The 25,027-nt window shown below is 35.8% G+C and overlaps 3 protein-coding genes across 3 annotated transcripts; 1 reads left to right on the top strand and 2 right to left on the bottom strand.

Annotated features, from left to right (window-relative positions):
• Nucleotides 1-153: 153 nt before the first annotated feature.
• On the bottom strand, nucleotides 154-19,019 carry LOC129436598 (uncharacterized). The gene is made up of 12 exons (XM_073865222.1): nucleotides 18,928-19,019; nucleotides 11,758-11,816; nucleotides 10,911-10,967; nucleotides 10,734-10,832; nucleotides 8,466-8,523; nucleotides 8,303-8,346; nucleotides 8,127-8,210; nucleotides 7,975-8,058; nucleotides 7,786-7,869; nucleotides 7,630-7,683; nucleotides 2,295-2,345; nucleotides 154-2,220 (listed from the first exon to the last, which is right to left on the bottom strand). Exons 2-12 carry the CDS (start codon nucleotides 11,783-11,785, stop codon nucleotides 2,183-2,185), a joined length of 681 nt encoding a protein of 226 aa, XP_073721323.1. The 5' UTR covers nucleotides 11,786-11,816; nucleotides 18,928-19,019; the 3' UTR covers nucleotides 154-2,182.
• LOC129436599 (noggin-2) lies at nucleotides 13,996-15,797 on the bottom strand. Its single transcript, XM_055194825.2, has one exon. The coding sequence runs from the start codon at nucleotides 15,781-15,783 to the stop codon at nucleotides 15,157-15,159; it is 627 nt and encodes a 208-aa protein (XP_055050800.1). The 5' UTR covers nucleotides 15,784-15,797; the 3' UTR covers nucleotides 13,996-15,156.
• On the top strand, nucleotides 18,992-23,446 carry LOC141362937 (N-acetylglucosamine-6-phosphate deacetylase). Its single transcript, XM_073865221.1, has 12 exons — nucleotides 18,992-19,098; nucleotides 19,729-19,847; nucleotides 20,391-20,527; nucleotides 20,619-20,758; nucleotides 20,880-20,934; nucleotides 21,084-21,296; nucleotides 21,375-21,463; nucleotides 21,567-21,711; nucleotides 21,785-21,892; nucleotides 22,030-22,098; nucleotides 22,183-22,284; nucleotides 23,189-23,446. Exons 2-12 carry the CDS (start codon nucleotides 19,765-19,767, stop codon nucleotides 23,260-23,262), a joined length of 1,215 nt encoding a protein of 404 aa, XP_073721322.1. The 5' UTR covers nucleotides 18,992-19,098; nucleotides 19,729-19,764; the 3' UTR covers nucleotides 23,263-23,446.
• The last annotated feature ends 1,581 nt before the right edge of the window (nucleotides 23,447-25,027 follow it).

Raw genomic sequence — 25,027 nt, forward strand, 5'->3', positions numbered from 1 at the left:
GTGAGCAAAAATGTGCTGTTTTGTGTGCGTCCTTTAACATGCAAATGAGCTGCTCTCTGCACTAAATGGCAGCGCTGTGGTTGTATAGTGCAGATTAAGAGGTGGTATTATCCCCTTCTGACATCACAAGGGGAGCCAAATTTCAATGACCTATGGTTTACCAAAACTAAGTTACTGGGTTGATCTTTTTCACATTTTCTAGGTTGATAAAAACACTGCGGACCAAATTATAGCACTTAAACATGGAAAAAGTCAGATTTTCATGGTATGTCCCCTTTTAAATGCATGATTATGTAATCAGTTAATGTTTCTTTTTTTTGTTTCACTTTCACTTTGCTTTCTTTCAGATTGGTTAAATATTCCTGTGGCGTGACATGACATTGTCAAGTAAAAATAATCTATGTATTATAATAATGACTTTGAATCTCCACGTATAAAAATTAACCAAGACTAAGTGAAACAAAGTTTTGGATGAAGTAAATCACATAAGAAGTCAGTTTGTTGAAATTTGCATTGACGCTAAAAACAATTATGCTGAATGTTTTATTGTAATTATTTGCAGTGTGACACATTTTTAATATGACTTAAAAATATAGTTGTGTATAAAATATATCATCTTTGGCTACACAGCTGCCAGTCACAACCCTTAAAGGGATAGGCACCAAAAAAGACTGTTGTCGTCATTTACTCACCCATATGTTGTTCCAAACTTTCTTTGTTTTGCTGAATACAAAGTAAGATATTTTAAAAAATATTTATAAGCAAGCAGATGTAGGCCACCATTGACTTCCATAGTAGGAAAAAATAATACCATGGAAATGAATGGTGCCCCAGATCTGTTTGGTTATTAAAATTTTTCTAAATATCTTCATTTGTGTTTTGCAGAACAAAGAACATGTGTACAAGTTTGGAATAACATAAGGGTGAGTAAATGATGACAAAAATGTACATTATTTTGGTGCCTATCCCTTTAAAACTACACTGCAAGAAATGAATGTCAGTATATTAGTATTTTAGTAGAAATACTAAATATTCTTTAATCGATATGCATGTTTAAGATTGGCAAAATGACCCAAAATATTAAGTCTTGTTTCCTGAAAAAAAAGAAAAGAAAATCAAGTGAATTTATGCCTAAAACAACTAAAAGTATCTTCCAGAGGGGTAAGAAAAATAAAATTTAAGTTTATTGAAGTTGAATTTATTGGTAACACTTTACAATACGGTTATATTTGCTAACATTGTCTTATAGCTAACATGAACTAACAATGATCAATATAGTTTTTTAGGATTCACTGTAAGAAAAAATTGTCAAAATATGTACCCCAGCTGTAATTGGGACTGTACCCTTTCAAAAATAGTACCTTAAAGGTGCATACTGGTTCAAAATGTATCTGTAATTATGTTTAAGGACCTTTCTAAAAGGTACAGTGACAGCTGTGTGTACTAACATTTGTTAGTATTTGTTAATGCAAATACAGTTATGCATACATGTTAGTTCATGGTGCATGTTAACAGTTACACCTTTTAATTTTATTAATGTATTATTAATGCTAAAATTAACCTGAACTAAGATTAATAAATGCTGTAGACGTATTTTTAATTTACATGTTAGCAAATGTTAGCCAATCTTATTGTAAATTGTTACGTTTTTTTTCTTATCTCACTGGCAGATATTTTTACCTGTTTTAAGCCTTAATATCTTAGGTCATTTTGCAAGTAAACGTATCTCGGTTGAAGAATTTTTAGGTACTTGTACTGAAAAACAAGACAACCCTTTTATCAACATTTTAAAACAGTAAACATTTTTCACCAATCATATTGCACAAATTTGAGAAAAAAATCCATAATGGTGGCAGAATTTTCATAGCGTATGGCAGGATAGTAACAAGTGGGTTATGATATAATTATTTATACCTGACTGGTTTTCCCCACCCACATGGTGTTAGTTATCAACAGAAACCTGCTTCAGGTTCAGTGAGATTAATCTAACACATTCTTGATGGTGTGGGATTAAAATATTTCTCTAAAGTTCACATATGAATAAGGCACAATATGACTTAGAGTCTCTCTCTGGGGCTAACACTTAATCTCAATCTCTCTCTTTCACTCTCTCAAATAATCAGATATAAAATACTGTGTCCATATTTCATTTCAGTATCGTTTATTTTCATCAGTACATCTCTTACTGGAAAGGGATTCCATTCATCTGTTCATATGAATCTGAAACACGCATATACACACAAATAAATAACACGTAAAAATACACATCATTTTTAACACACAATCATACTCACCGTCTGTGTTGTCATACTGACAGGTTGGATCCGCCATCATTTCATATGATTCTGGAGAAAATGAACAACATTTTATTTTACTGCTAACATAGTAGTTCTAAAGTGCTCCTGTAAAGTCTTGTAAAGGACAGTTAAAGGACAAATTTAAACCATAGAGACTGTTTAGACCTGGTTTTATGATGTGATCCGACTGACCAAAACGCAAGTGCCAACGCTAAATACAGGGGGTGTAAAACGTTTTAAGCTCGACCACATTCAAAGGTAGTCAAATACGCATTCGACCGGATTGCTTTTGTGTTGTAGATCGAGCAGCCACAAAAAAAACACCTACTCTCTGTATATCTATTAAATGTTATGTACCAAACACAATGTTTTTACATCTGACCTGACTTCTAGCGTGAACCCACAGCATTCAGTGCTGTCTTTAGGCTTTCATTGATATAACTAAAGTGGCTGCTCTCCGCCTCTTATAAGGCAAAAATGTGTTATATCTATTTTTTATTTGTTTATTACTTAAATATTAAATATTTACTTATTTATCATTTATAATTTATTTACTTATTTATAAAATATTTTTAAATACATTTTGTAGAAACAAATTGCCTTGATGTATAAATTTGTCCTATATAAATAAATAAATATTAATTTTTTTATTAAAAATATATTTAGTTTTAACCTTCTTATATTAACATACAGTACTGTGCAAAAGTCTTAGGCCACCATGCCAGAATTATATTTGTTGTTTTGCAATGTTATAGTGATCCTATTTAATTGTTTCTTAGTCTCTTTAATAGAATACATCCAGAAAATTCAGGAAATGTGTTTAGTATTAAAAACTGTATAAAAATGTAAACAGGAAACTGCAGGATCTCTTAAACCTAAATAAAATTAAATCCTAATTTCTAATTTTAAAGAAATTAGTTTTTTTACTTCATTCTGCTCAAAAACGTTCAAGATGTGTTTAGTGCCAAGGTTACATTAAACACCGACCATACCTAAAGAAGAAATTGAAAATTTATTTTTTTATTTTTTGTGCATATTTCCTATATTTTCTGTCTGTATTTTAATAAAATAGACTGAAAAATAAACATGGATGAACATTAAAACTTCTAAAACAACAAGACTTTTGCACAGTACTGTATACACTGCAAAATTTTTCGTTGTGAATTCACAGTAAATAAATGGATAAATTTTGCATGACTTTCACAGCAAGGATTACAGAAATATACTGTGAAAATACTCACAGCAATTTACTGTGATGTTATATATGTGATATTACAATGCATTGATGTAAAAGCACAACTGTATACTTTAAGGGCTCAGTCACACCAAAAGCGTTTATGGCAGTTGCAGGCGCCTTTTTTGAATGATATTCTATGGGCAGAGCGCCTTGCGGTTTTCTGCCGCCTGCCGCGCACGCGTTTTTGAAGGAGCGCTGAGAGCGGAGAAGCGCCTGACGTCATTCGTGTCTTCCATTGTCCAATCGAATGAGGGGAGAGGCGGGCCTTACGTTGTCGTGAGGGAAGTTTACAGTTGCTTTGAAGAACCGGACTCCACTCGCTCACTCTCTCCTGCGTGTTTGTGCACCCTCAAACAAGGTCAGAGCAAGCGTCCTCTTTTTAAAGTTTCTGCTAATATGACAGTTAACAGCAAAAGAGCGCTCACGCTTCAATATTTGATTGACAAGACAGCTGACTCGGTGGTTGCTTAGCAATATGAAAAGCCGCGCCGCACTGCTCTTTTTTAAAAAAGGCAGTGCGTCGCGCCTTGCGTTTGCAAGCGTTTAAAGCGCTTTTGGTGTGACTGCGCCCTAACTTCACAGCTTCAATGGCAAAGCAATTACTGTGATATTACAATACATTACTGGGGAATTACAATCTTTTGCTGTTCATCATTACAACAAGGCCATGTACTATTACAGTGTGTACTGTGAAAGTATATGTTGACAATAATTTACTGTGAAAAGAAACGTTTGATTAGTAAATTAATTAGGTGATGATTTTTTACCATTATGTACCAACCACCACAGAATTACAATATTAACTTTACGTTAATGTTCATAACAAATGTGGTGTATTAACACGAAGTTAACACAAACAGGGAAAAAACTAGCAAGCAAAGAGTCAAGGGTCAAGAGTCCAACTAAAACAACCACTAATCACAAAAATGGTGACTTAAAATGAAACAAAACATCAACATCTAAGCTTAATAAGTGAAGTGTTTTCTACAGCAATATATTTACTGAACATTCATGTTTTATAAAATAATAAAATGCAATGTTTCTCTATCATTTACATAACAATCAAACAATTCAATATAATAAACAGTTGTTGTTTTAAACATTGTGTGAACATTAAAACATGACATTGTCATAACGTTTAAAAATGGTAAAATGTAACATTCCTTTAACGTTCAGACAACACAAAAATGTTCTTAGAACGTCAAGAAAACTGGACACTTTTTACGTTGGCAAAACATTTTTGGCAACCTTGGGAACTTTCAGGGAACGTTCTTAGAACTTTTTTCTATTAGCTGGGTTCATCTACATCAACGTGCCATATTTTTTAAAATAAATTTATATTTTTCTGAATCCATATTTATTTTAATAAGTCAGACTACGTCCATGTTTTTATACAGTCTATGGTTCAAAACAGTTCGGTTATGTCATGTGACTTCCCAGGGCATATTTCAATACAATATTTCACTGTAATAATACAGTTTAATGCTGTGAAATCCTTAATTTTTTACTGTGTCGCTGTGATATTACAGACCTTTTTGTGATATAACAGCAGGTTTTAGATTGCAAGATTTTACTGTAAAATAAGAGTTAAATGCTGTAAAATCCAAGGATACTATAGTTTTCACAGGTATTCATTGGGATATTACAGGGAAACTTAATTACAACAAGTTATTGTAAAATAACACTGTTAATGATTGTAAAATGCAGGGCTGCGTTCCCCGAAACCTTCTTAGCTCTACGTCGTTCTTAAGTTGTACCTTAAGCTGTACCTTATCGTTAATACGTGTTTCCCGAAACGTTCTTAGTTACGTATACCTTCTGTAAGTCGTTCGTTCGGAAGGTTGGTCTGAAGCACTCTTAGCTATACCTTATCCCACTTGACTCCGCTAGGGGCTATCACTGTGATAAAAGCTTGTGTAGATTGCAGTCTATATAACTAAATATCTGTAAAAAAAAGTTGAAGTACACTCCGTGTTAAATTAGGCATTTTTTTATTTAAAGATTAAAATATTCACATAATTAGACATTATTACACTGATGGTTGTTAGATTTTTTATATTTTTTCCAAAGGAACATCAGCTTCGAACTATTACAGGCTTAAGAAACTATTTAAAAAGAGTTTGGGTGGAGGAGTTGGTGAAACTATGGCAGGGCGAATCTATTTTAGCTGCAATAAAACAAATCAAGTAAAATCGCTGACCACGGGAGCACATTCATCACGAAATCATAATTGTTGATTTTCCTAAATATTATTATTGATGTTAAGTCGACTTTGCATCGAATTTTTTTAATGTTTTCTAACTTTGAGGCAACTGCATGCCATATTCTTTATAAACACTCAAAAGAAAATGCTCCACTTGATTATTGCTTGTATATAAGGTCAACAAATTTTTCACATTAAAACTAATCAAAGCTAAAACCTAAAACAATCATATACAACAATTATATATCATATAATATATATTTTATGTTATATTTAAGGTAAACAGACAGGCGCGGCTCCAGAAACGCGTCCATTAAGCGTTATCCGCATTTTAAACGCGCTGCTTGCGCAGTGTCCAAGCACATAAACGCGTGAACTAATGAACAACAATTTGTTTTTTTTATATTTTTAGTGTAATGCCAAGCCAGGTGACTTGCACGACCCACCTTATTCCCCTGTGCAACGCATTTATTAACCCCTAATATAAATTATCCTTTAAAGTGAAGGAATAATGGATGCATTGGAGCAGTTTATGCATTATACTTTTGGACATAAAGTTGCGAGTTTTGCATGGGTTTGATATAAAATAAAATATACAAGGTTTATATTAAATTTGAAATATTTTTACCAGATATTCCTAATAAATGTAACTTTTTCTATTTCTGAAATGTTTCTTTAATAAATAACACCGCTCTCTCATAACGCAGCGAAGTACCTATTACATAAAGTGAACAATTGATTGTCGAGCAATCGATATCAACCTATTCAGCACCATCGCCATGGACAGCACCTGGTAACGTCGTACGTAAGAAAGTATACCTTAAGAAACCCGCTAAGGTACAGTTCGGGAAACACGCCTAGAAAAGGTAAACCTGTAGTTAAGGTTTAACTTAAGAGTCTTCGTAGCGCGCTAAGGGAGAACGTTATCGGGAAACGCAGCCCTGGTAATTTCTAACAGTGTATTTTATAATGTATTTAAGGGCAACAAATATATTTCTAATTTTACAACCTGTATAAAAAATATATTTTTCCTGGCAAAAAATTGTATAAGTATACAATGTTTAAGTATATATTTTTGTAGTTAAAAATATATTTAATTTTAACCTTTTCACACCTGTGGGCGGTTTCCCGGACAGGGTTTAGGTTATTCCAGGACTAGGCATTATTTATATTAGGTAATTTAAGAAGTTTTTACAAACATACCTTACAAAAAACACTGCAGGTGTGCATCTTAAGACAAAACAATGTCACCCTTAAAATTAAACAGGACAAGGTGTCTTTAAATTAAAGCAGCTTAAACATGCATTTTTAGTCTGGGACTAGAATAAGCCCTGTCTGGGAAACCGCCCGTTATGTTTAAAGGTTTGTAACATACAAAGTTTTTCTTCCAATTCAACGTGAATATAAATGCCCTAAATATTTTTATTTTTAAAAAATATTTCAAAATATAGCCAAAAAATATATTGGCTCAAAGTAAATTTTTTAAACATATAAAAAAATTCAGTACATATATTTTTGCTCATTTTTGTATATTTTTACATATTTTTAAAATTGTATTTTTTTGCCATAGAGGCCGCGGTACTCTGACATATTATTAGTGCGTGTCAATTCAAACCCATCATTTCTCTCGCTTGTATTTTAACGACTTGCCCACAGACCATCCACTCATCGTAATCAGGACAGAAGGGGTCGAAAGTGGACAAAAGAGACGGATTAAACACCAGGTGTTAACAGACATGTGTCTCTCTTGTCCACGTGTAATCCGATAAATTAAAACACATCTTAATACCAGGTGTAAACAGGGACTTTGAGTCAACATATAAAATCATGACAATACATTTTTCATTTACATGTGACTGAATAATATTGATAGCACATATAAACACACTGACCTGTGTCTGTATGAGTGAGATTCTGCTGTCCGTCATCATCAGGATTGATATAGTCTATGCCAGGAGAAATATTTAAAGGAAATAAATAAACATAACATCTGAGTTTATTATACATATTCACATTAGTGTGTGTCTCTTTAAGGGGGCATGTGTTACCCTCTTCTTGTTCAGTTGGGTGCCGCTGTGAACATTTGCGGGGTTCAGCGTACAAGCTCGCCATGTTCTCATAAGACTCTCCGTCTTTATAGAAGAAAAGAAAATTTTATTTCTTTTGCAATGCCTTACAGTTTGTCATAATACAGTGTGTACGATTGTGATTGTATAAAAATATGTGTCTATCCTTACCAGTATCTGTTAGATTTTGAGGCAATTGTAAGGTATCTTGATGCGTCTCCACTCCCTCTTTTATTTCATCGGGGGTGATGTAATCTAAAACCAATAACCGTTAAAGACAATAAAACAATAACTAAGCCTTATAAATATGCACAGGACTGTACCTTGGTCTGCAGAAACATAATATGTGACTTTATCTTGATTGGTGTATATGGCCGCCTCTACGTTCTCATAAGACTGTGTGTCATCTATTAAAAAATAAAATAAATAAATAAAATAATGACATGCACATTTTCATTTGAGTTATATAATACATCTGAATTAAATAGCAGTATTTTACCTTTCTTGTTAATATTTATGTTCTGCAAACCATCTGTTGAATGCCTGTGATAGCAACACACCCAAACACCACATACATGCAAACAAATACTCAATGTTAAACACAATTTTGTCTGTGTTTTAGAAAATATATAGATTAATGAGTATAAAAAAATAACTTTTACCTAAAGCTATTATAGTTGCCCACTTGTGCATTTATGAAGGTCCTCTGCTTTGGATGTGCTGAAATTAAATGTTTTCATATATTTTAGTTCAGGAAGTCAGAAGGTTACATTGGAGCTAATGAGTACTAGGCAACATGTTAAAATGTATAAATGCCATTTTATTAGATTTGACTAAGTTGTGTTTTTAAAAAAAAGTACAAGCACACGTTTACAAACAAATAGGTGACCCTGGACCACAAAACCAGTCATAAGGGTCAATGTTTTAAAATTATAGATATATTAGAGATATATACATTATCTGAAAGCTGAATAAATAAACTTTCATTGATGTTTGGTTTGTTAGGATAGGACAATATTTGATAGAGATACAACTATTTGAAGATCTGAAATCAAAATATTGAGAAAATTGCCTTTAAAGTCTTTAGCAACACATTTTACCAATAATAAATACATTTTACAAAATTTACAAAATATATAGATAGTTTTGACCCATAAAATGTATTGTTGGCTAACTATACCTGTGCGCATTATGACATATTTTTAAAAAAGACGCTTGTTGACAATGAATGGGTATTTCCCAGAATTCGGGCCTATTTATGTCCCCAGGGTGAAATTCTATTAAAAACCAATCAAATCTAATACATTTGAGCACCATTAATTAGTATAAACAAAAAAAAAAATATTTGCTGCTCTTACTAATAATTTTATCACATTTTATTGGTGTTTCGTGGTACAATATTTGTGTTTTGGTGTTGTCCTTCACATGTCGTGCCATATCTCAAACATTATTTATCACAAATTAATAAAAAAATATATGCATATGAATTAAATGTTACTTGAACTAATAAACTACATGCACAGTTTAAGCATATATATGCATTTTGTTCTTTATTTTGTGTAATTTCTACCTGTCCCATTGTTTAGCTGTCATTACCAACACGCTCTGCATAAAGGGACTTTCCACTTTTTTTCATCAAAAGTTTATTTGGTAGCCATGGTAACCTAATGACATAGTGGAGCACATGGATTTCAAGCTGCAAGACTGATGCCTTGATGTCCAGAAAAGTAAGTAAATCTACTCTTTATTCTTTGTGTTGGGCATGTACACTTATTATGTGTCATTACCATATGTGTTGTATTTCTATATTTGAAGAGTTTCGTTGCAAAACGAGATAACCACCGTTTTTTTAATTGTTCAGAAATCTCGTTTTTTGGTTGTGCATTCCAATTAATTTCAATTCAACTGCAGTTGATTTGTTTTGATTTAAACCTTCATAACTTAAAAAATCAGCTAAGTAGCATCATAAAACAAAATAATAACATGATAACATAATAATAAACATGTTTTGTCAAAAATGTTAAACAATGGATTTATCTCGTTTTGCAACGAAACTCTTCATTTTTAAACATTTTTTTAATTTTTTTATCACTTTAATAGTTAAAATGGTGTACATTACATGTAGAAAGCTAGCTACACTTGCTTAGTCATCATCTTAGGTAGTAGGGCCAGTTTTTTTGACAAAAATGTCATTACCAGCACAGTCATTACCAGCACAATACATAATTTTGCCAATAAATTATGTATAAATAACAAAAGCATCCTACAATTGTACATTTCTGACAATGTATAAAAAAGTTTTGATATATGGCATTCACTTAAAATAAGCTTAATGAAACCACAAAATGTTTTAAAAGCACTGATTTATCATTTAAGTTTTTTTTTTTTTTTTACATATATTCGATGATGTGATGGTAAAGACACATTTACTTGACATAGTTAAGAAAATGGCAAAAAAAATCATAAATTTCCTTATCTTATGGTCTCAACCAAGCTTATAATGTCGCTCGTGACTTAAGGACTGATCATTTGATGTATACCAATTAGTCAAATTTGGAATTTTAATTTTCAAAATTGCAGCAATCCAATTTGGCCCTTAATCTGAGAAATACCCGAATACAGACGTAGCCTATTTAGACACTTTTTGGGTATCAAACATTAGTGAAATATGTCTGCAGAATGAATATGATGAACCGGACCAGATGCTTAAATGTCATTGTGAAAATGGCTCAGAAAAATTACTTTAGATCTAAGAAAAGTTCTAGGTAATTTTTGGTTGTGTAATGCAATGACTTACACACATTTTGAAAGTGTTTGTGTCAAAATTGTTTTTTTTTAGGTCACTGTTCTGTACATGTTTACAATTCACATATTTTATGATAGTATCATTCTTGTCATGTCGTTTAATGTGTGTGCAAGTTCACACTCACTTTTGGGTCGTTGTGTTTTGCAGATAAAGGTGAACACAAAGATGCCAATAACAAACGCTGAGGCAGGAACTGAGTAGAGTATCCAGTCAGGCCGAGACACTAAACATAACAAATAAGAAATGAATATCTTCTGCCTGATTTATAAAGACATCACAAACACACATACACATACTGTACCTGTTCTGGGTGAGTTGTTTCTTATTGGCCTGGCATCAGGTTTGGTGATTAACAGACCTACAGAAGATGTAAATGTAGATTGCAACAGTTTAAAAACACAATCTCAGATTTATTAAGTTTAGTTATTTATTATAAACAGCATTATCTGTATACCAGAACTAAAAGGTTATTAATGCAACATCCTCATACATTCGGTCTGAATTTTTTTGTCACACAGATCCCAAGGGAGGGACTAGTTGTGGTTTTTCTCGGTATTCACACCAGCTGCATTTATATTTCCTTTATAACAGGCTGTTTGTAAGACAAATATTTCCAGCTATACTGTATTTTAAATATTTGAAATGTCTAAACTTTTATATGGTCATTAAAAATCACCAAAATTAGCCATCATAACTGGCATTTTGAAAGCACATTCGCAAAATGCATTTCCACGTGTAGTTTCTTGTACAGTAAATGTGTTTCATTAACAGAAATACAAAAATATATTATTTATTTAAAAACACCAAAGGTTGTATAAATAATAGTTATATAAAGTTAATCAGAATTTTGAACACCCATACTCATTTACAAGAATCTTTTGTTAAAAAACAAATAGCTGTAATTATGCAGCTGGTTGCCAGTAACTTACTGTAGAAGATAAACACTGAAAATGTTTCATGTAACTTTTAAAACACTGTTGCCAGTAAATAGCATAAATGTAAAATCTACAGTAAGTTACTGACAAGCAGCTGCCAATAATACTGTCATTTCTACAGTTTTTTACAGTGTATTCATGTTAAAACCAACCCAATTTTTCTGTTTACACACACCACTTTCATCAGCTATGCGTATAAATTAGACTCAATACCTTTATTACTGCTCTCTGTTGCGTTCATCTTGATGTTCACGGAAATGTGTGCAACAGAACTGACAGTCAAAGAAGATGTGAGGGATAAACAGATGTGACGGAAGAGACGGAGAGAGAGAGAAACATGTAAAAAGGAGAAGTGAGAAAAGTAAAGAGTCAAAAACAATATTTTGCTTTCCCTCACAAATTGCCTTTTTATTTTATATTGTGCTTATGTTTTGCATGTCTGTAATGCGAAAAAATATAAGACATTCTGACAATAACAACAATATATTTATATTTATGCTATTCTATTATTACGATCGTTTAAATATTGAAAGCAAATAGGTTTCACTATTAGTGGTCGACCGATACGGGGGGTTTTATGGGCGATGCCTAGGGCTGTCACAACGATTAAATAATCGTCTCATCATGATTGTTTGACCTCATCGCAATGATTTGAGATCACCGCAATGATTGCACATCTCTTTAAAAAACACAAGGGGGAGCTCAAGCTCTGTATAAATGAGACCGCATCAGATGGCGTTCCTTAACTGACAGTGTAATGTAGGGCTGGCCAATCCAATACTTGGGATCGGGTATCGAGCCGATCCAGACCTTTTTGCTGGATCGGGTATCTAACAGGGCTGAAAAAGCACTATAAACATTTGTATACACTTTATTCAAAGTCTTTCTAATATATTTGACAGCTTTATGCAGAAAACGATATTTAAAGATATTTAAGGTCACAAAACTCAATGGTTTGGTTAATGCACTGGAGTAGCTGTGAATTAACTGCAGAAAAACTAGGATCAGATCGGTATCGGACGATACTCAGAATTCAAGTATTGAAATCAGATTGGTATGGGAAAAGTGGTGTCAACCCACCACTAGTTTAACGCGATACATTGCAAAGCCATTTAATACAGTGGAAAAACAGCATTTAAATTAATGCTGCAAAACTTTGATAAGCAGTATGAACTACCAGGTTAAAACATAGGCTACATTTACAAAACAGCAAATCCTAATTTAGGGAAGTGAAGGATGTTATCTTAAGGATCTGCAAGAAATAGTTTTTTTGCAGCCACTACAGACATGTGGTCCAGTACTAATATGACCTTAGTAGGATTGACTACTATTTTAGGCCTTTTCTGGTATAGTCAGTTTTAATTTCTGTTATTTTTCAGAAACTTTATTGTGTTTATTTTTTATTTCTTATTTTCAGTTTTTGAAAGATATATTCATAAAATAATTACTTTTAAATATGTGTTATGTGTATTAATATTTACTGCCAGGCAAATCCTGCAAAATATTTAAATAATCACGACAATGTGTGAATATTTTATGAACAAACAAAAAAAATGTATGAGACTTAAATATCAAAGCAACAAAACAGACAAGTTATCGTCATAATCGGCAAAGTGCTAAAACAGGCAATTAATCGTCACAATTTATTAGACAATTAACCATATCGGACAAATTTCATGTGACAGCCCTATCGATGCCAAAATTGAGAATGTAGTGTGGCAGACTGGCAGATATGAGGCCGAAATAACACAAATGTAATTACAGTAAATGAGAGACAAAACTGAAAACAAAGAGACAAACAAAATGAGAGAAAATTGCTGAAACTAAATAAACTTTTCTTATGCATAATTTTATAAACATACCATTTTAAGTTAAAAAAATATCTACAAGAAATACTGTAAATGACAGATTTTTCTGCACACCATGTGTGTAACAAATTAATGTGAACAATGATTGGTCATTTTACTGTCTGTCACACTTTGGCTTTACATCAAACTTTTTTCCATTACAGACAACAAATTTAAGGAAAAGAAACATTTATTGGGGGATTAAAAACATATAAATTAAATTTAAATTGTACAAATATCACTAATCACTATTAAAAATTAATGCAATTTTCATTTTTACGTGTTCACAAACAAACACATAACACAAAGCATGCACAATCGCAAATACCATAGTGAAGTACAACAAGTCAGAGTTGTATAGTACTTAAGTATTTTTACTTTCTACATAAAAGAAAAAATTCGTACTTTATTAGTGTTTTTCTTTGGAAAACAAACATTCCAAAACATATTATCATAATTTTTACTCCACTACATTTCATAATTTCAAGTTTTTGGTTAATATTTAAGTACATTAAACATCTAGTAATTTTTTGTACTTTTACTTAAGTAAAAAAAAAATTTGTACTTTCACTCAAGAAAGTAAAAGTACACAATTTTTCTGTAATTATGCATTAAATCAATTTTAATATGCAATATATAATGAATACACAGCATGATTTTATGCTTTAGAATGTAGTGAAAATTTTTTAGTAAAGAAAAGTAAATTTTTTCCCAAGACAAACACTCTGATAAAGCATAGATGCTTGGAAAATGTAACTAAAATACTTAAGTATTATACACCTCTGCAACCAGTGGTGTAGTGCAGGGTATACGCAGGTATACGGAGTATACCCGCCTCTTTATTTGATGGCATGGGGTATACCCACTTCTACTGGGGGCATAAATTAAGAGTATACCCACTTCTCCAGACACAACTACACCACTGAGTACAACCTTTAAGTGAAGTACAAATTTAAATGCAATAAACTAACAAAAAACAAGACGTACACAGCATGAATTAATCTTAGTGGACCACATGTTCAACATTTACGAACACATATTTAAAATCAAACATAGTATGTGTTAACATTAGCAATAATTGCACAATGAACTTACCTAAATGTACAATGAACAACTTCATTCCCATACACATTTAGGGCTGTGCAGTATATCGAGGTCTGCCAATATATGGTGTCAGCATCCCCCCTCTATGGGATATATCGTCAATATCGGTATGGTCTGATATATGACCCTTCTTTTTTTGCAACAGAAGCTCTGATAAAAATGTACACTGAGGTCAGATGTAAGCATACTTTGCGTATATTTTCAAATAGGGAGGTACTCCCTGTCTTTCTTCTTTTTCATAATGCACTGTTATAATAAAGGTGACTGTGACATCTCATGGGGCTTTGACTTTCATGTAAACATGTTTTCCACTCAGCAAAAAACACCGAGATATCAGTCGAATACTGTGGCTCGTGGCAAAATACCGATACTTTGGATGTTCGATATCGCCCAGCCCTCTAACAAATATCAATACATGCTGTAAAATAAGTTGCTCATTGTTAGTTCATTATGCAAAACTCATGTTAATGAATAAGACTTTACTATATAAAGTGTTGTAAGCTTCATTTTCTTCTGGCAAATATGCCTACTTCATTCTAAATACGACACATATTGAAGTATTTTGCTTTTAGTATGACATGTGACCTGTACATGTTTTCGTGAGATTCATCCTGTCATCCACATGGACCATCTAAACCCAAATTATATGAACCATGCAGCATTAGCACGCACACCCGCATCGTGAAATCACTGGGTAGTGCGCAAGGATCCATGCGCAGCTCTTGAGTGCGCGCGAGCCCTGGCAGTGCCAACGCAGCAGCGTAACGCTCACAGACTCTACCGGTTTGCAAAACATGCCCACCGGTAGAGAACACGACCGTTCGCTCGTGCAACGTCCCTCCTTGACGTATCGCGGCCAGAACCGGACGCCCAAGTCCTTCCAGACAGACGCCACTGGGCACCGGGTGTACGACCACAACCACCGCCGAACTCTGCGCTGCGTTTTCCATCCCGCTTTGAGATCTGCGAATGTTAGCTCCTGAAACTCACGAGGCATCGGTCCGACACCAATCGCCGGCTCTTGCGTGACCTCGGACCCGTTATCCCGCGTCGGGGGGTCAATGGAGGAATAGCGGGGGTCAAAACTGCTGCCGAGTTTTTGCCACAGAAAGCGAGGAAGTAAATCCCGCTGCCCCGGTTCAAGCGCCGGGTTCGGGTCCTCCTGCAGATCCGGTACTGGCAGGTGGTCGCTAGGCAACGGGCGCACGCGTAGTTGATGCTGAGGCAGCGCGAGCTGAATGGTGACAGACACGCAGAGCACGAGCCCGGGCGACACCTTCATTTCCATTCAGTTGTTTAAATTTCTTTTTTTTAACTGTTTATTTGCAATTATTTTCCCTCAAAACGAACACAAATTTAAGTGTATAGCTTATTGTTAACAAATAAAACCTATTCTTCCTTTGCGTAAAATAAGTGTATTTAACGTTATCTATTACCCACAAAATTAACTTTTCTTCTTGAAAACAAGCCTTAAATATGACTTTCTGTGTCTTGTACTTTGGAGACGCCAAACGCGTCATGGTTTGCGCAGCGGCTCGTTTTATCTCACATTGCCTGTCGCCCCGTGGGCTCAAGCTCATGTCACTCGCACCTACAACACTCCTCCCACGGGTGACCTGAGACTCTTGCATGCCTAAACAAAACCTTTTCGGGCTTGTCAGGATCTTGAGGGACAGATGCTTTTAGCATATATTTAGAAACTGTGTGTAGATTATTGATGTCTTCGAGGTTGTTTGTAAAAAAAAATGTGGCACAGTTTGTGATTGGTGGCCTTCAAGTTGGCATTTCATCACACGTTTATGAATGACGCATTTTATCACTTTAAATCAGTCAGTTAGCTCACTGCTCAACCTCTGACCTATACCAGACAATGCCTCAAGCTTCTACGTCAGTGACACCCCTTAAAACATGCACACACATACACCTCACCCACGCTAATACATCTAATCATCAAGCCAAGCATGACAGTGAGGTAAAAAACAACACACACAACTACACTCACCTAAAGGATTATTAGGAACACCATACTAATACTGTGTTTGACCCTCTTTCGCCTTCAGAACTGCCTTAATTCTACGTGCATTGTTTCAACAAGGTGCTGAAAGCATTCTTTAGAAATGTTGGCCCATATGGCCCATCTTGCAGTTGATGGAGATTTGTGGGATGCACATCCAGGGCATGAAGCTCCCGTTCCACCACATCCCAAAGATGCTCTATTGGGTTGAGATCTGGTGACTGTGGGGGCCATTTTAGTACAGTGAACTCATTGTCATGCTCAAGAAACCAATTTAAAATGATTCGCTTTTTGTGGCATGGTGCATTGTCCTGCTGGAAGTAGTCATCAGATGATGGGTACATGGTGGTCATAAATGGATAGACATAGTCAGAAACAATGCTCAGGTAGGCGGTGGCATTTAAACAATGCCCAATTGGCACTAAGGGGCCTAAAGTGTGCCAAGAAAACATCCCCCACACCATTACACCACCACCACCAGCCTGCACAGTGGTAACAAGGCATGAAGGATCCATGTTCTCATTCTGTTTACGCTAAATTCTGACTCTTCCATCTGAATGTCTCAACAGAATCAGACCAGGCAACATTTCTTCAACGGTCCAATTTTGGTGAATTGTAAATTGTAGCCTCTTTTTCCTTTTTGTAGTGGAAATGAGTGTTACCCGGTGGGGTCTTCTGCTGTTGTAGCCAGAGAGGGCAATTCCAAAAAAGCGTCCGATGGGAGTGGAAAATCTGCGGGTTATTTACTAAAAAACACAAATTAAAAAACACAGGCGCAAGCTGATTTCCATAATGACCAACGCAATCTACTAAGAGCAGCGCAAAATAGTTCAGGGTCGCAAATAGCTTTTATTTAAAATATATCTTAGCCAAACAATAAATTTCTTGCCATGGGTTGTATAGTTCTTGCCCTTGAAATACATTTTGAAATAGATGTTTATATATAATGGTTAAAACTAAATATATTTTCAAAATCAAAAATATATTTAATTAGGCTTTACTTTCTACAAAATGTATTTAGCATATACAGTCACCTAAAGGATTACTAGGAACACCTGTTCAATTTCTCATTAATGCAATTATCTAATCAACCAATCACATTGCAGTTGCTTCAATGCATTTAGGGGTGTGGTCCTGGTCAAGACAATATCCTGAACTCAAGCTGATAGAAGAGCAACTTTGACTGAAATAACCACTCGTTACAACCGAGGTATGCAGCAAAGCATTTGTGAAGCCACAACACGCACAACCTTGAGGTGGATGAGCTACAACAGCAGAAGACCCCACCGGGTACCACTCATCTCCAGTACAAATAGGAAAAAGAGCTACAATTTGCACAAGCTCACCAAAATTGGACGGTTGAAGACTGGAAAAATGTTGCCTGGTCTGATGAGTCTCGATTTCTGTTGAGACATTCAGATGGTAGAGTCAGAATTTGGCGTAAACAGAATGAGAACATGGATCCATCATGCCTTGTTACCACTGTGCAGGCTGGTGGTGGTGGTGTAAGGGTGTGGGGGATGTTTTCTTGGCACACTTTAGGCCCCTTAGTGCCAATTGGGTATTGTTTAAATGTCACGGCCTATCTGAGCATTGTTTCTGACCATGTACATCCCTTTATGACCACCATGTACCCATCCTCTGATCCAGCAGGATAATGCACCATGTCACAAAGCTCGAATCATTTCAAATTGGTTTCTTGAACATGACAATGAGTTCACTGTACTAAAATGGCCCCCACAGTCACCAGATCTCAACCCAATAGAGCATCTTTGGGATGTGGTGGAGCGGGAGCTTAGTGTCCTGGATGTGCATCCCACAAATCTCCATCAACTGCAAGATGCTATCCTATCAATATGGGCCAACATTTCTAAAGAATGCTTTCAGCACCTTGTTGAATCAATGTCACGTAGAATTAAGGCAGTTCTGAAGGCAAAAGGGGGTCAAACACAGTATTAGTATGGTGTTCCTAATAATCCTTTAGGTGAGTGTATGTCAAATATATTTTTGTCCAGAGAAATTTATTTTTGCTGTATGGGATTGAAGTTTGCTTTCTCATTTCCGTAATGTGTGATGTTGTAAATGTGAGAACTATGCTGTCTGACAGAAATGCAAGGGTTAGAGATTAATGTGTGTGTTTTACCCTAAAGGGTTGTTTTCAAAAGTTGTGACGCACGTGTGAGGGGTTTGTAACTGAGGGTTAAGCCCGGTAACTCAAATCTGTCCTTTAAAATTAGTGAGCCCACAGGCACTGTGTGCAGCTAAATTACACGCATTATATGTAAAATTGCACTGTCCTTGGCTTGCCTTGATGAATGTCAGTAACACAAAAACATACACATCATGTTTGTTTCACGATATTATTTAGTTTTAAAGTGATTATATCAAGATAATAATGCATAAATGTCAAAACGTTACCAATGCGTTGAAGACAGACATCGCGCCTCTGTTTTAAACACGTTCTCGCAGCGCGTGTATGCTACTTTAGCCACGCCCCCTCATCAGCTGACGGAGCGCGTGACACACACTGCTCGAGCACTTCCTACGGAATAGAGGCGCGCGGACCAAATAAAAGTATGCGAATTAACGGTAAGTGTGTATGAAACGACAGCCGATGATCTGATATGATCTGATGATCCGATATCTAATGAATGTGTGTATAAAATGGACGGCTTTAATCTATTCGTCAGGTTATTTCTCTTTGTTGTGTTTGGTTGTTTGTTTATACGCGTCTGCTGCATCATTTTAACACTGTCATCAAAATCACCGCTTCTGTTTTTATAAAAATGTTTCATTATGGATTAAATATTGAATAAACAATATGATCCAACTGTAAAGGGAATTATCCTGAAATAGGAAATATTGTTTGACAGTTCAATCTGTATCATAAAAAGTTTATGTGTTTGTGGGTTCAAAGTGCCAATGACAGTTAGTTGTGTTTTTTTAATATGTACAGCACTTTTCAATTAGTTTAAAAGCAAAGCATGTTATTTATCCCTTTTAAGTATACCATAGGGATAGCCATATAATGGTTTTGGATAAATTATATAGTGTACATCATAACGCATGTGCCTGTAAGTTATTTTTATAATTTTACCCATTTCACATCCACATGGGTTTTTCTGGGTTCAGGTTGTCCAATAACTTAAACAAATTGAACAAAGAATAATTTATGTAAAAAAAACACTGAAAGACCAGAGTTCTGATTTCTCCACATAGGGTGTGTTTTAGCCTAGGGGTGGGATTTCGGGAGACATGCCATCCAACAAGAGTGTGTCTGATGCCCCAATCACACAGTTTGTGAACTGCAGGATCCTAAAAGACCACAGGCTGCAAAGGTAACATCACTTCTCTTTTATGAAACCTAAAACTCATGAGTGTTTTCCCTGTGTATGCGGAGCATTTGCTAGGAAACCTTTCAAAACCAGAATATAAATAAGGTTTATTCAGGGCCATTTTTAGGCATAGGCAAACTAGGCGGTTACCTAGGGCACCACCTGCTGCAGGGGGTGCCAATTAGCGCATATGCATTTTAGCAGGGCACCCCATCGCCTCAATATTAGCTAGTACATCTATCCCAGTTAAAGAGTGCTTCAGGCTAAAATTCAGAGCCCTCCCCTCGGACACCAAGCCAAATATGCTTTATTATCATAGTACCCTATTAATTACATGTTAATGCGAACTTGTGAAGCAGTTTTTGAACTCCCTACTAAAATATCTATCCCAGTTAAGGAGGGGGGGACTACTCATAGGTCTCAGAGCCCTCCCCTTGGACAGCACGCCAGATATGCTTTACTATCATATTTAATTACATGTAAATGGGAACTCTTGAACTACCTATAATGTTTGTACAACAGCTCATTTTCTTCATGCACTTTTAGGGAAGACCTGTGGGTTCGGGAGGGCAAGATTTTGAACCCCGAAAAGCTGTTCTTTGATGAAAAGGGTTTTGCAGATTACAAAGTTGACTGTGGGAATAAAATCATTGCACCGGGGTTCATAGATGTTCAGTTAAATGGTAAGCTATACGTATACCCTACATAAATAAAAAAACTGACCTATTTTGGACTGAACTGACCTATGATTCCTTTGCATGACTGTATTGATAGGTGGGTATGGTGTTGACTTCTCCCAAGCCAGTAGTGACATCAAAGGGGGTGTGGCTTTGGTGGCCAAAAAGATTCTTGAACATGGTGTCACCTCGTTCCTTCCCACCCTCGTTACCTCTCCACCAATCATATATCACAAGGTACCGTCCATGAACCCTAAAGTACATACAAATAAATTCCTTAGTGGTATTTAAACATTACATATTTGCTTCTCAATGACGACTGCACTAGTGATGTCACTGGCCAGCTTTTTCTCTACAGGTCATCCCAGAGATCAAAGTTCAGGACGGAGGACCGGAAGGGGCAGGGGTATTAGGTAATGCACATTTACTTCTTTTACTGCAAACTGTGATGTGTCATGCAAAGATGTAACCAATTGTTCAAGATTTATGTAATGTGTGTGATGGGTACAAGTTTGGTTTTCATACAAATCTTCCATGAGTTTACTCCTCTTATTTGTGTCAGGTCTTCACCTGGAGGGTCCGTTTATCAGTGAAGAGAAAAGAGGCGCCCACCCTCCTCAGTTCCTTCGCACTTTTAAAGCCGGGGGCGTGGCTGACCTCATGGAGACGTATGGGCGGCTGGAGAATGTTGCTATGGTAACACTTGCTCCAGAATTGGCCAATAGTGAAGCAGCAATCCATGAACTAGCAGGAAGGGGCATAGCCGTGTCACTTGGTGCGTAAGGTAATGCACAGATTTTTTTTAAAGTGATAGTATACTAAAAAAAAAAATTTGTGATGTTTTTCTCTACAGGTCACTCGATGGCTGATCTCTCTCAGGCTGAGGAGGCTGTGCAGAACGGAGCCTCATTCATAACACATTTATTTAACGCCATGTTGCCTGTAAGTATCACGTACACACAAGATTTTTAATCTATATTAGTAAGGACCTCTCGTAGACATAAATATGCATACCAAACTAATTAACAGTTTTGTGCCATTACAGTTTCATCACAGAGACCCGGGCATTGTGGGATTGCTTACGAGTGACCGCATACCACCTGGCCGGATAGTTTACTATGGTATGATCGCAGATGGGATCCACACAAACCCTGCTGCCCTACGCATTGCCCACAGAGCTCATCCTGCAGGTATTCACAAACAAAAATTAAAATTGTAACATAAATACAATGTCATTATATAATAAACGTGCGTGTGTTGAAGGGTTGGTGCTGGTCACAGATGCCGTGACAGCGATGGGTCTTCCACCCGGTCGGCACACACTCGGCCAACAGCAGATTGACATCCAGGGCCTTCATGCATATGTGGCAGGTCTGTCGAAATGACATCATATTCGATCTGCTCTTGCACGACACAATCTGATAAACAAATATGGCTTAATACAAAGTGTGTAAATGCTTATGGGATGTACTTTGGTAGGGCTGTTCATGAATGATTTTACATTTCAGGCACCACCACATTGAGTGGCAGCATTGCGACGATGGACATGTGTGTTAGACACTTCAGAGAGGCATCAGGTTAGTCTTTCAGTGGTCTTAAACTCATGATGTTGGGTTTGTGATGTTTAGCTTATGTATGTGTATGTGCATATGTGTGTATAGGTTGTACTGTAGAAGCCGCGTTAGAAGCTGCATCTCTGCATCCCGCTCAGCTGCTGGGAATCACTGACAGGAAGGGAACGCTGGATTACGGCACAGATGCAGGTACTGTATGAACACTCTTTCAGATTTTATACGGTTTTATAGTTATAAAGCATCCTCTAGTGGCTACTAGAAGTATTAACATCATCATCACACCAATAAATAATGTGGTGACATTCTCGTGATGCTAATTTCACATAACATTTATCATGAGGGGACATATCATGAAAATCTGACTTTTTCCATGTTGAAGTGCTATAATTGGGTTCCCAGTGCTTCTATCGATTTAGAAAATGTGAAAAAATCAACCCAGTTACTTAGTTTTGGTAAACCATTCTATGCAAGCATGTGGAAAAAATAGGTCATTGAAATTTGGCTCCCCTTGTGATGTCAGAAAGGGTTAATACCGCCCCTTAATCTGTACTTTCCAACCACGCCACTGCTATTTAGTGCAGAGATCCGCTCATTGCATTTTAAAGGACACACCCAAAAACAGCACATTTTTGCTCACATCAACAAAGTGTCAATTTTAACACGTTATAATAAATTATCTATATGGTGTTTTGAGCTAAAATTTCACGTACATACTCTGGGAACACCAAAGATTTATTTTACATCTTCGAGGTCCTTTGCCAATCCCGTACCCCTCTCTCCTTCCTGTACTTTCCTGTCCTCTCCTCAATCACTGTCAAAATAAAAAGGCAAAATGGCCCAAAAAATATAACTTAAAAAAAACATCTTCTGAAATTTCCCCTTTAACAATTAATCTTTGACCAAAATATTTTGTTTAAACATTATAACATTTTTGCTTTCATAGTTTTTATAACCAATTGTTAAACTGGGCCAAATTATTAAATTGTTACAAAACTGGCTCCTGGCTAGGATAACGGTCTCGTTGTAAAGCGAAAGCTGACAATGTAACTTTCAGATTATTTCTAAAGTGTCTATATTCTGTGTTGTTTTATAGATTTTGTGCTGCTTGATGACATGCTGACAGTCAGGGAAACCTACATAGCTGGGCAGCAAGTCTGGAGGAAGTGACATCATCTTTTGCCATTTACTTGTCATGAAGTTACAGATTGATCCCTGCATAAATACAAACACTTTTTATGATAATGTAGCTGGTAATAAAAGAGCCATACTAACATCACACAAACACGGGTGTGTGTCACTGCAAAGCTTAAATCGAACCACAATGGTCCAGTTATTTCAATAATTAATTAAAACTGCAAGCAGTGATGGAAGGGCCCTCGCACACCTGACACCGCCACGCCGTGGCATGAGAAGAATAAAAGGGAACAGTAGTAAATAGGCATTTAAGCATGTAAACATAGGTGAACCATTTAAAAGTGTAGTATAATGTGCCACATTTCCTGTTGCTAATTACAAATGACAGCGAGGTAGCATTGTGTAAGATAGCATGAGAGAGAGAGTATTATCATTGTAAACATGTTACTTCCTGTTACCAGCTGGTGGCGCCATGACCGTAACTGACTATTGGCATCATAAGTGACTATCAGTGATGGGAGTAACGCGTTACTGTAACTCCACTATTTTTTTAAATCAAGTAACGCAATTACAATTACTGAAATTTAAATGAGTTCGTTACTAGCGTTACTCTATTTTGTAAAAAATAGACAAGACATATCTGACGTCGCAGGACTGTAGTTGGCGGCGCAATGATTCATTACACTTCATCATAGCTGACAGTGCATATAGAATGAACATGAAAAATCGAAACGGGACAACATACCTTTGTTTAAAAATTGTGCGCAAGTCATAATCCATCCGGTCTCATGTTTGTAAATTATCTTCACCAAGCAATCGCAGTATGACATCAACTTGCATTTGTAATCCACAAAGGTAATAAATCTAAGAAATTATCATATATTCTTAGATGTTTACATCGGCTTCATGGAAGAGAACGATCCGCGATTGTTGTTTCCACTAAAATATTCACACTGCGGTGTACACCCGTGTTAAAACTCCATAGTATGTGTGAGCTCGCTTTTAGTTTTAGTTTCAGTCTCTCCGTATCCGAACAAAAAATCCACTCGCTCTGTGTCCGTCTGACAAAACAATCCACTCGCTCTGTGTCCGTCCGAAAAAAACAATCCACGTAGCCTACTCCGTTTTCTGAATAAATATCTTCCTTTAATCCTGTGTATCATTTAAATCCAACAGAAAACAAACAATATATGACCAAAGAGCGCAGTCCCTGCGGCAAGCTTCACAAGCTGTGTTCCAATTCAAGGGCTGCACCCTACTAAGCATGCAATAAAAGGTGAGCACTCGGCCATTCAAGGCGCTCAGAAGTTCGCGAAGAGAACTGAAATGAGACGGTCTAACCTTCGGAGGACCCATAATTTGCCTCATCTGCTGCACGCGCATCGTGCCTGTCAGCAGGACACAGCGGAGACGTTTCTAACTTATTAAAATAAATATGAAATCAGAAAAATTATAATTTATTTTAGAAAATTTGACATGTTGACACAATTGTCTCCAAATTTTTAAAGAGACACTACACAATTTTAACACATTTTATATTTTTGTAAACATGCAGAATATTTGTCTAAATAGTCTAAATGATATACATAAATAAACTAAGTTTAAATATTAAGATAATTTCTAACAAAAATATTCAAAGGTTGAATCTAAAGCAAAATAGGCTCCTACAGTATGTGATATATTAGAGTCTTACGTGTAAAATAGCCCATCCATATCATTTTACTGTTTGACTGTTTAGTACTGTTCATATTTACATTTAAAAAGCAGACATAAAAGTAACTTAAAAGTTACTTTTCTA

The sequence above is a fragment of the Misgurnus anguillicaudatus genome, unplaced genomic scaffold (assembly GCF_027580225.2).
Source record: "Misgurnus anguillicaudatus unplaced genomic scaffold, ASM2758022v2 HiC_scaffold_29, whole genome shotgun sequence".
NCBI classification, from domain to species: domain Eukaryota; kingdom Metazoa; phylum Chordata; class Actinopteri; order Cypriniformes; family Cobitidae; genus Misgurnus; species Misgurnus anguillicaudatus.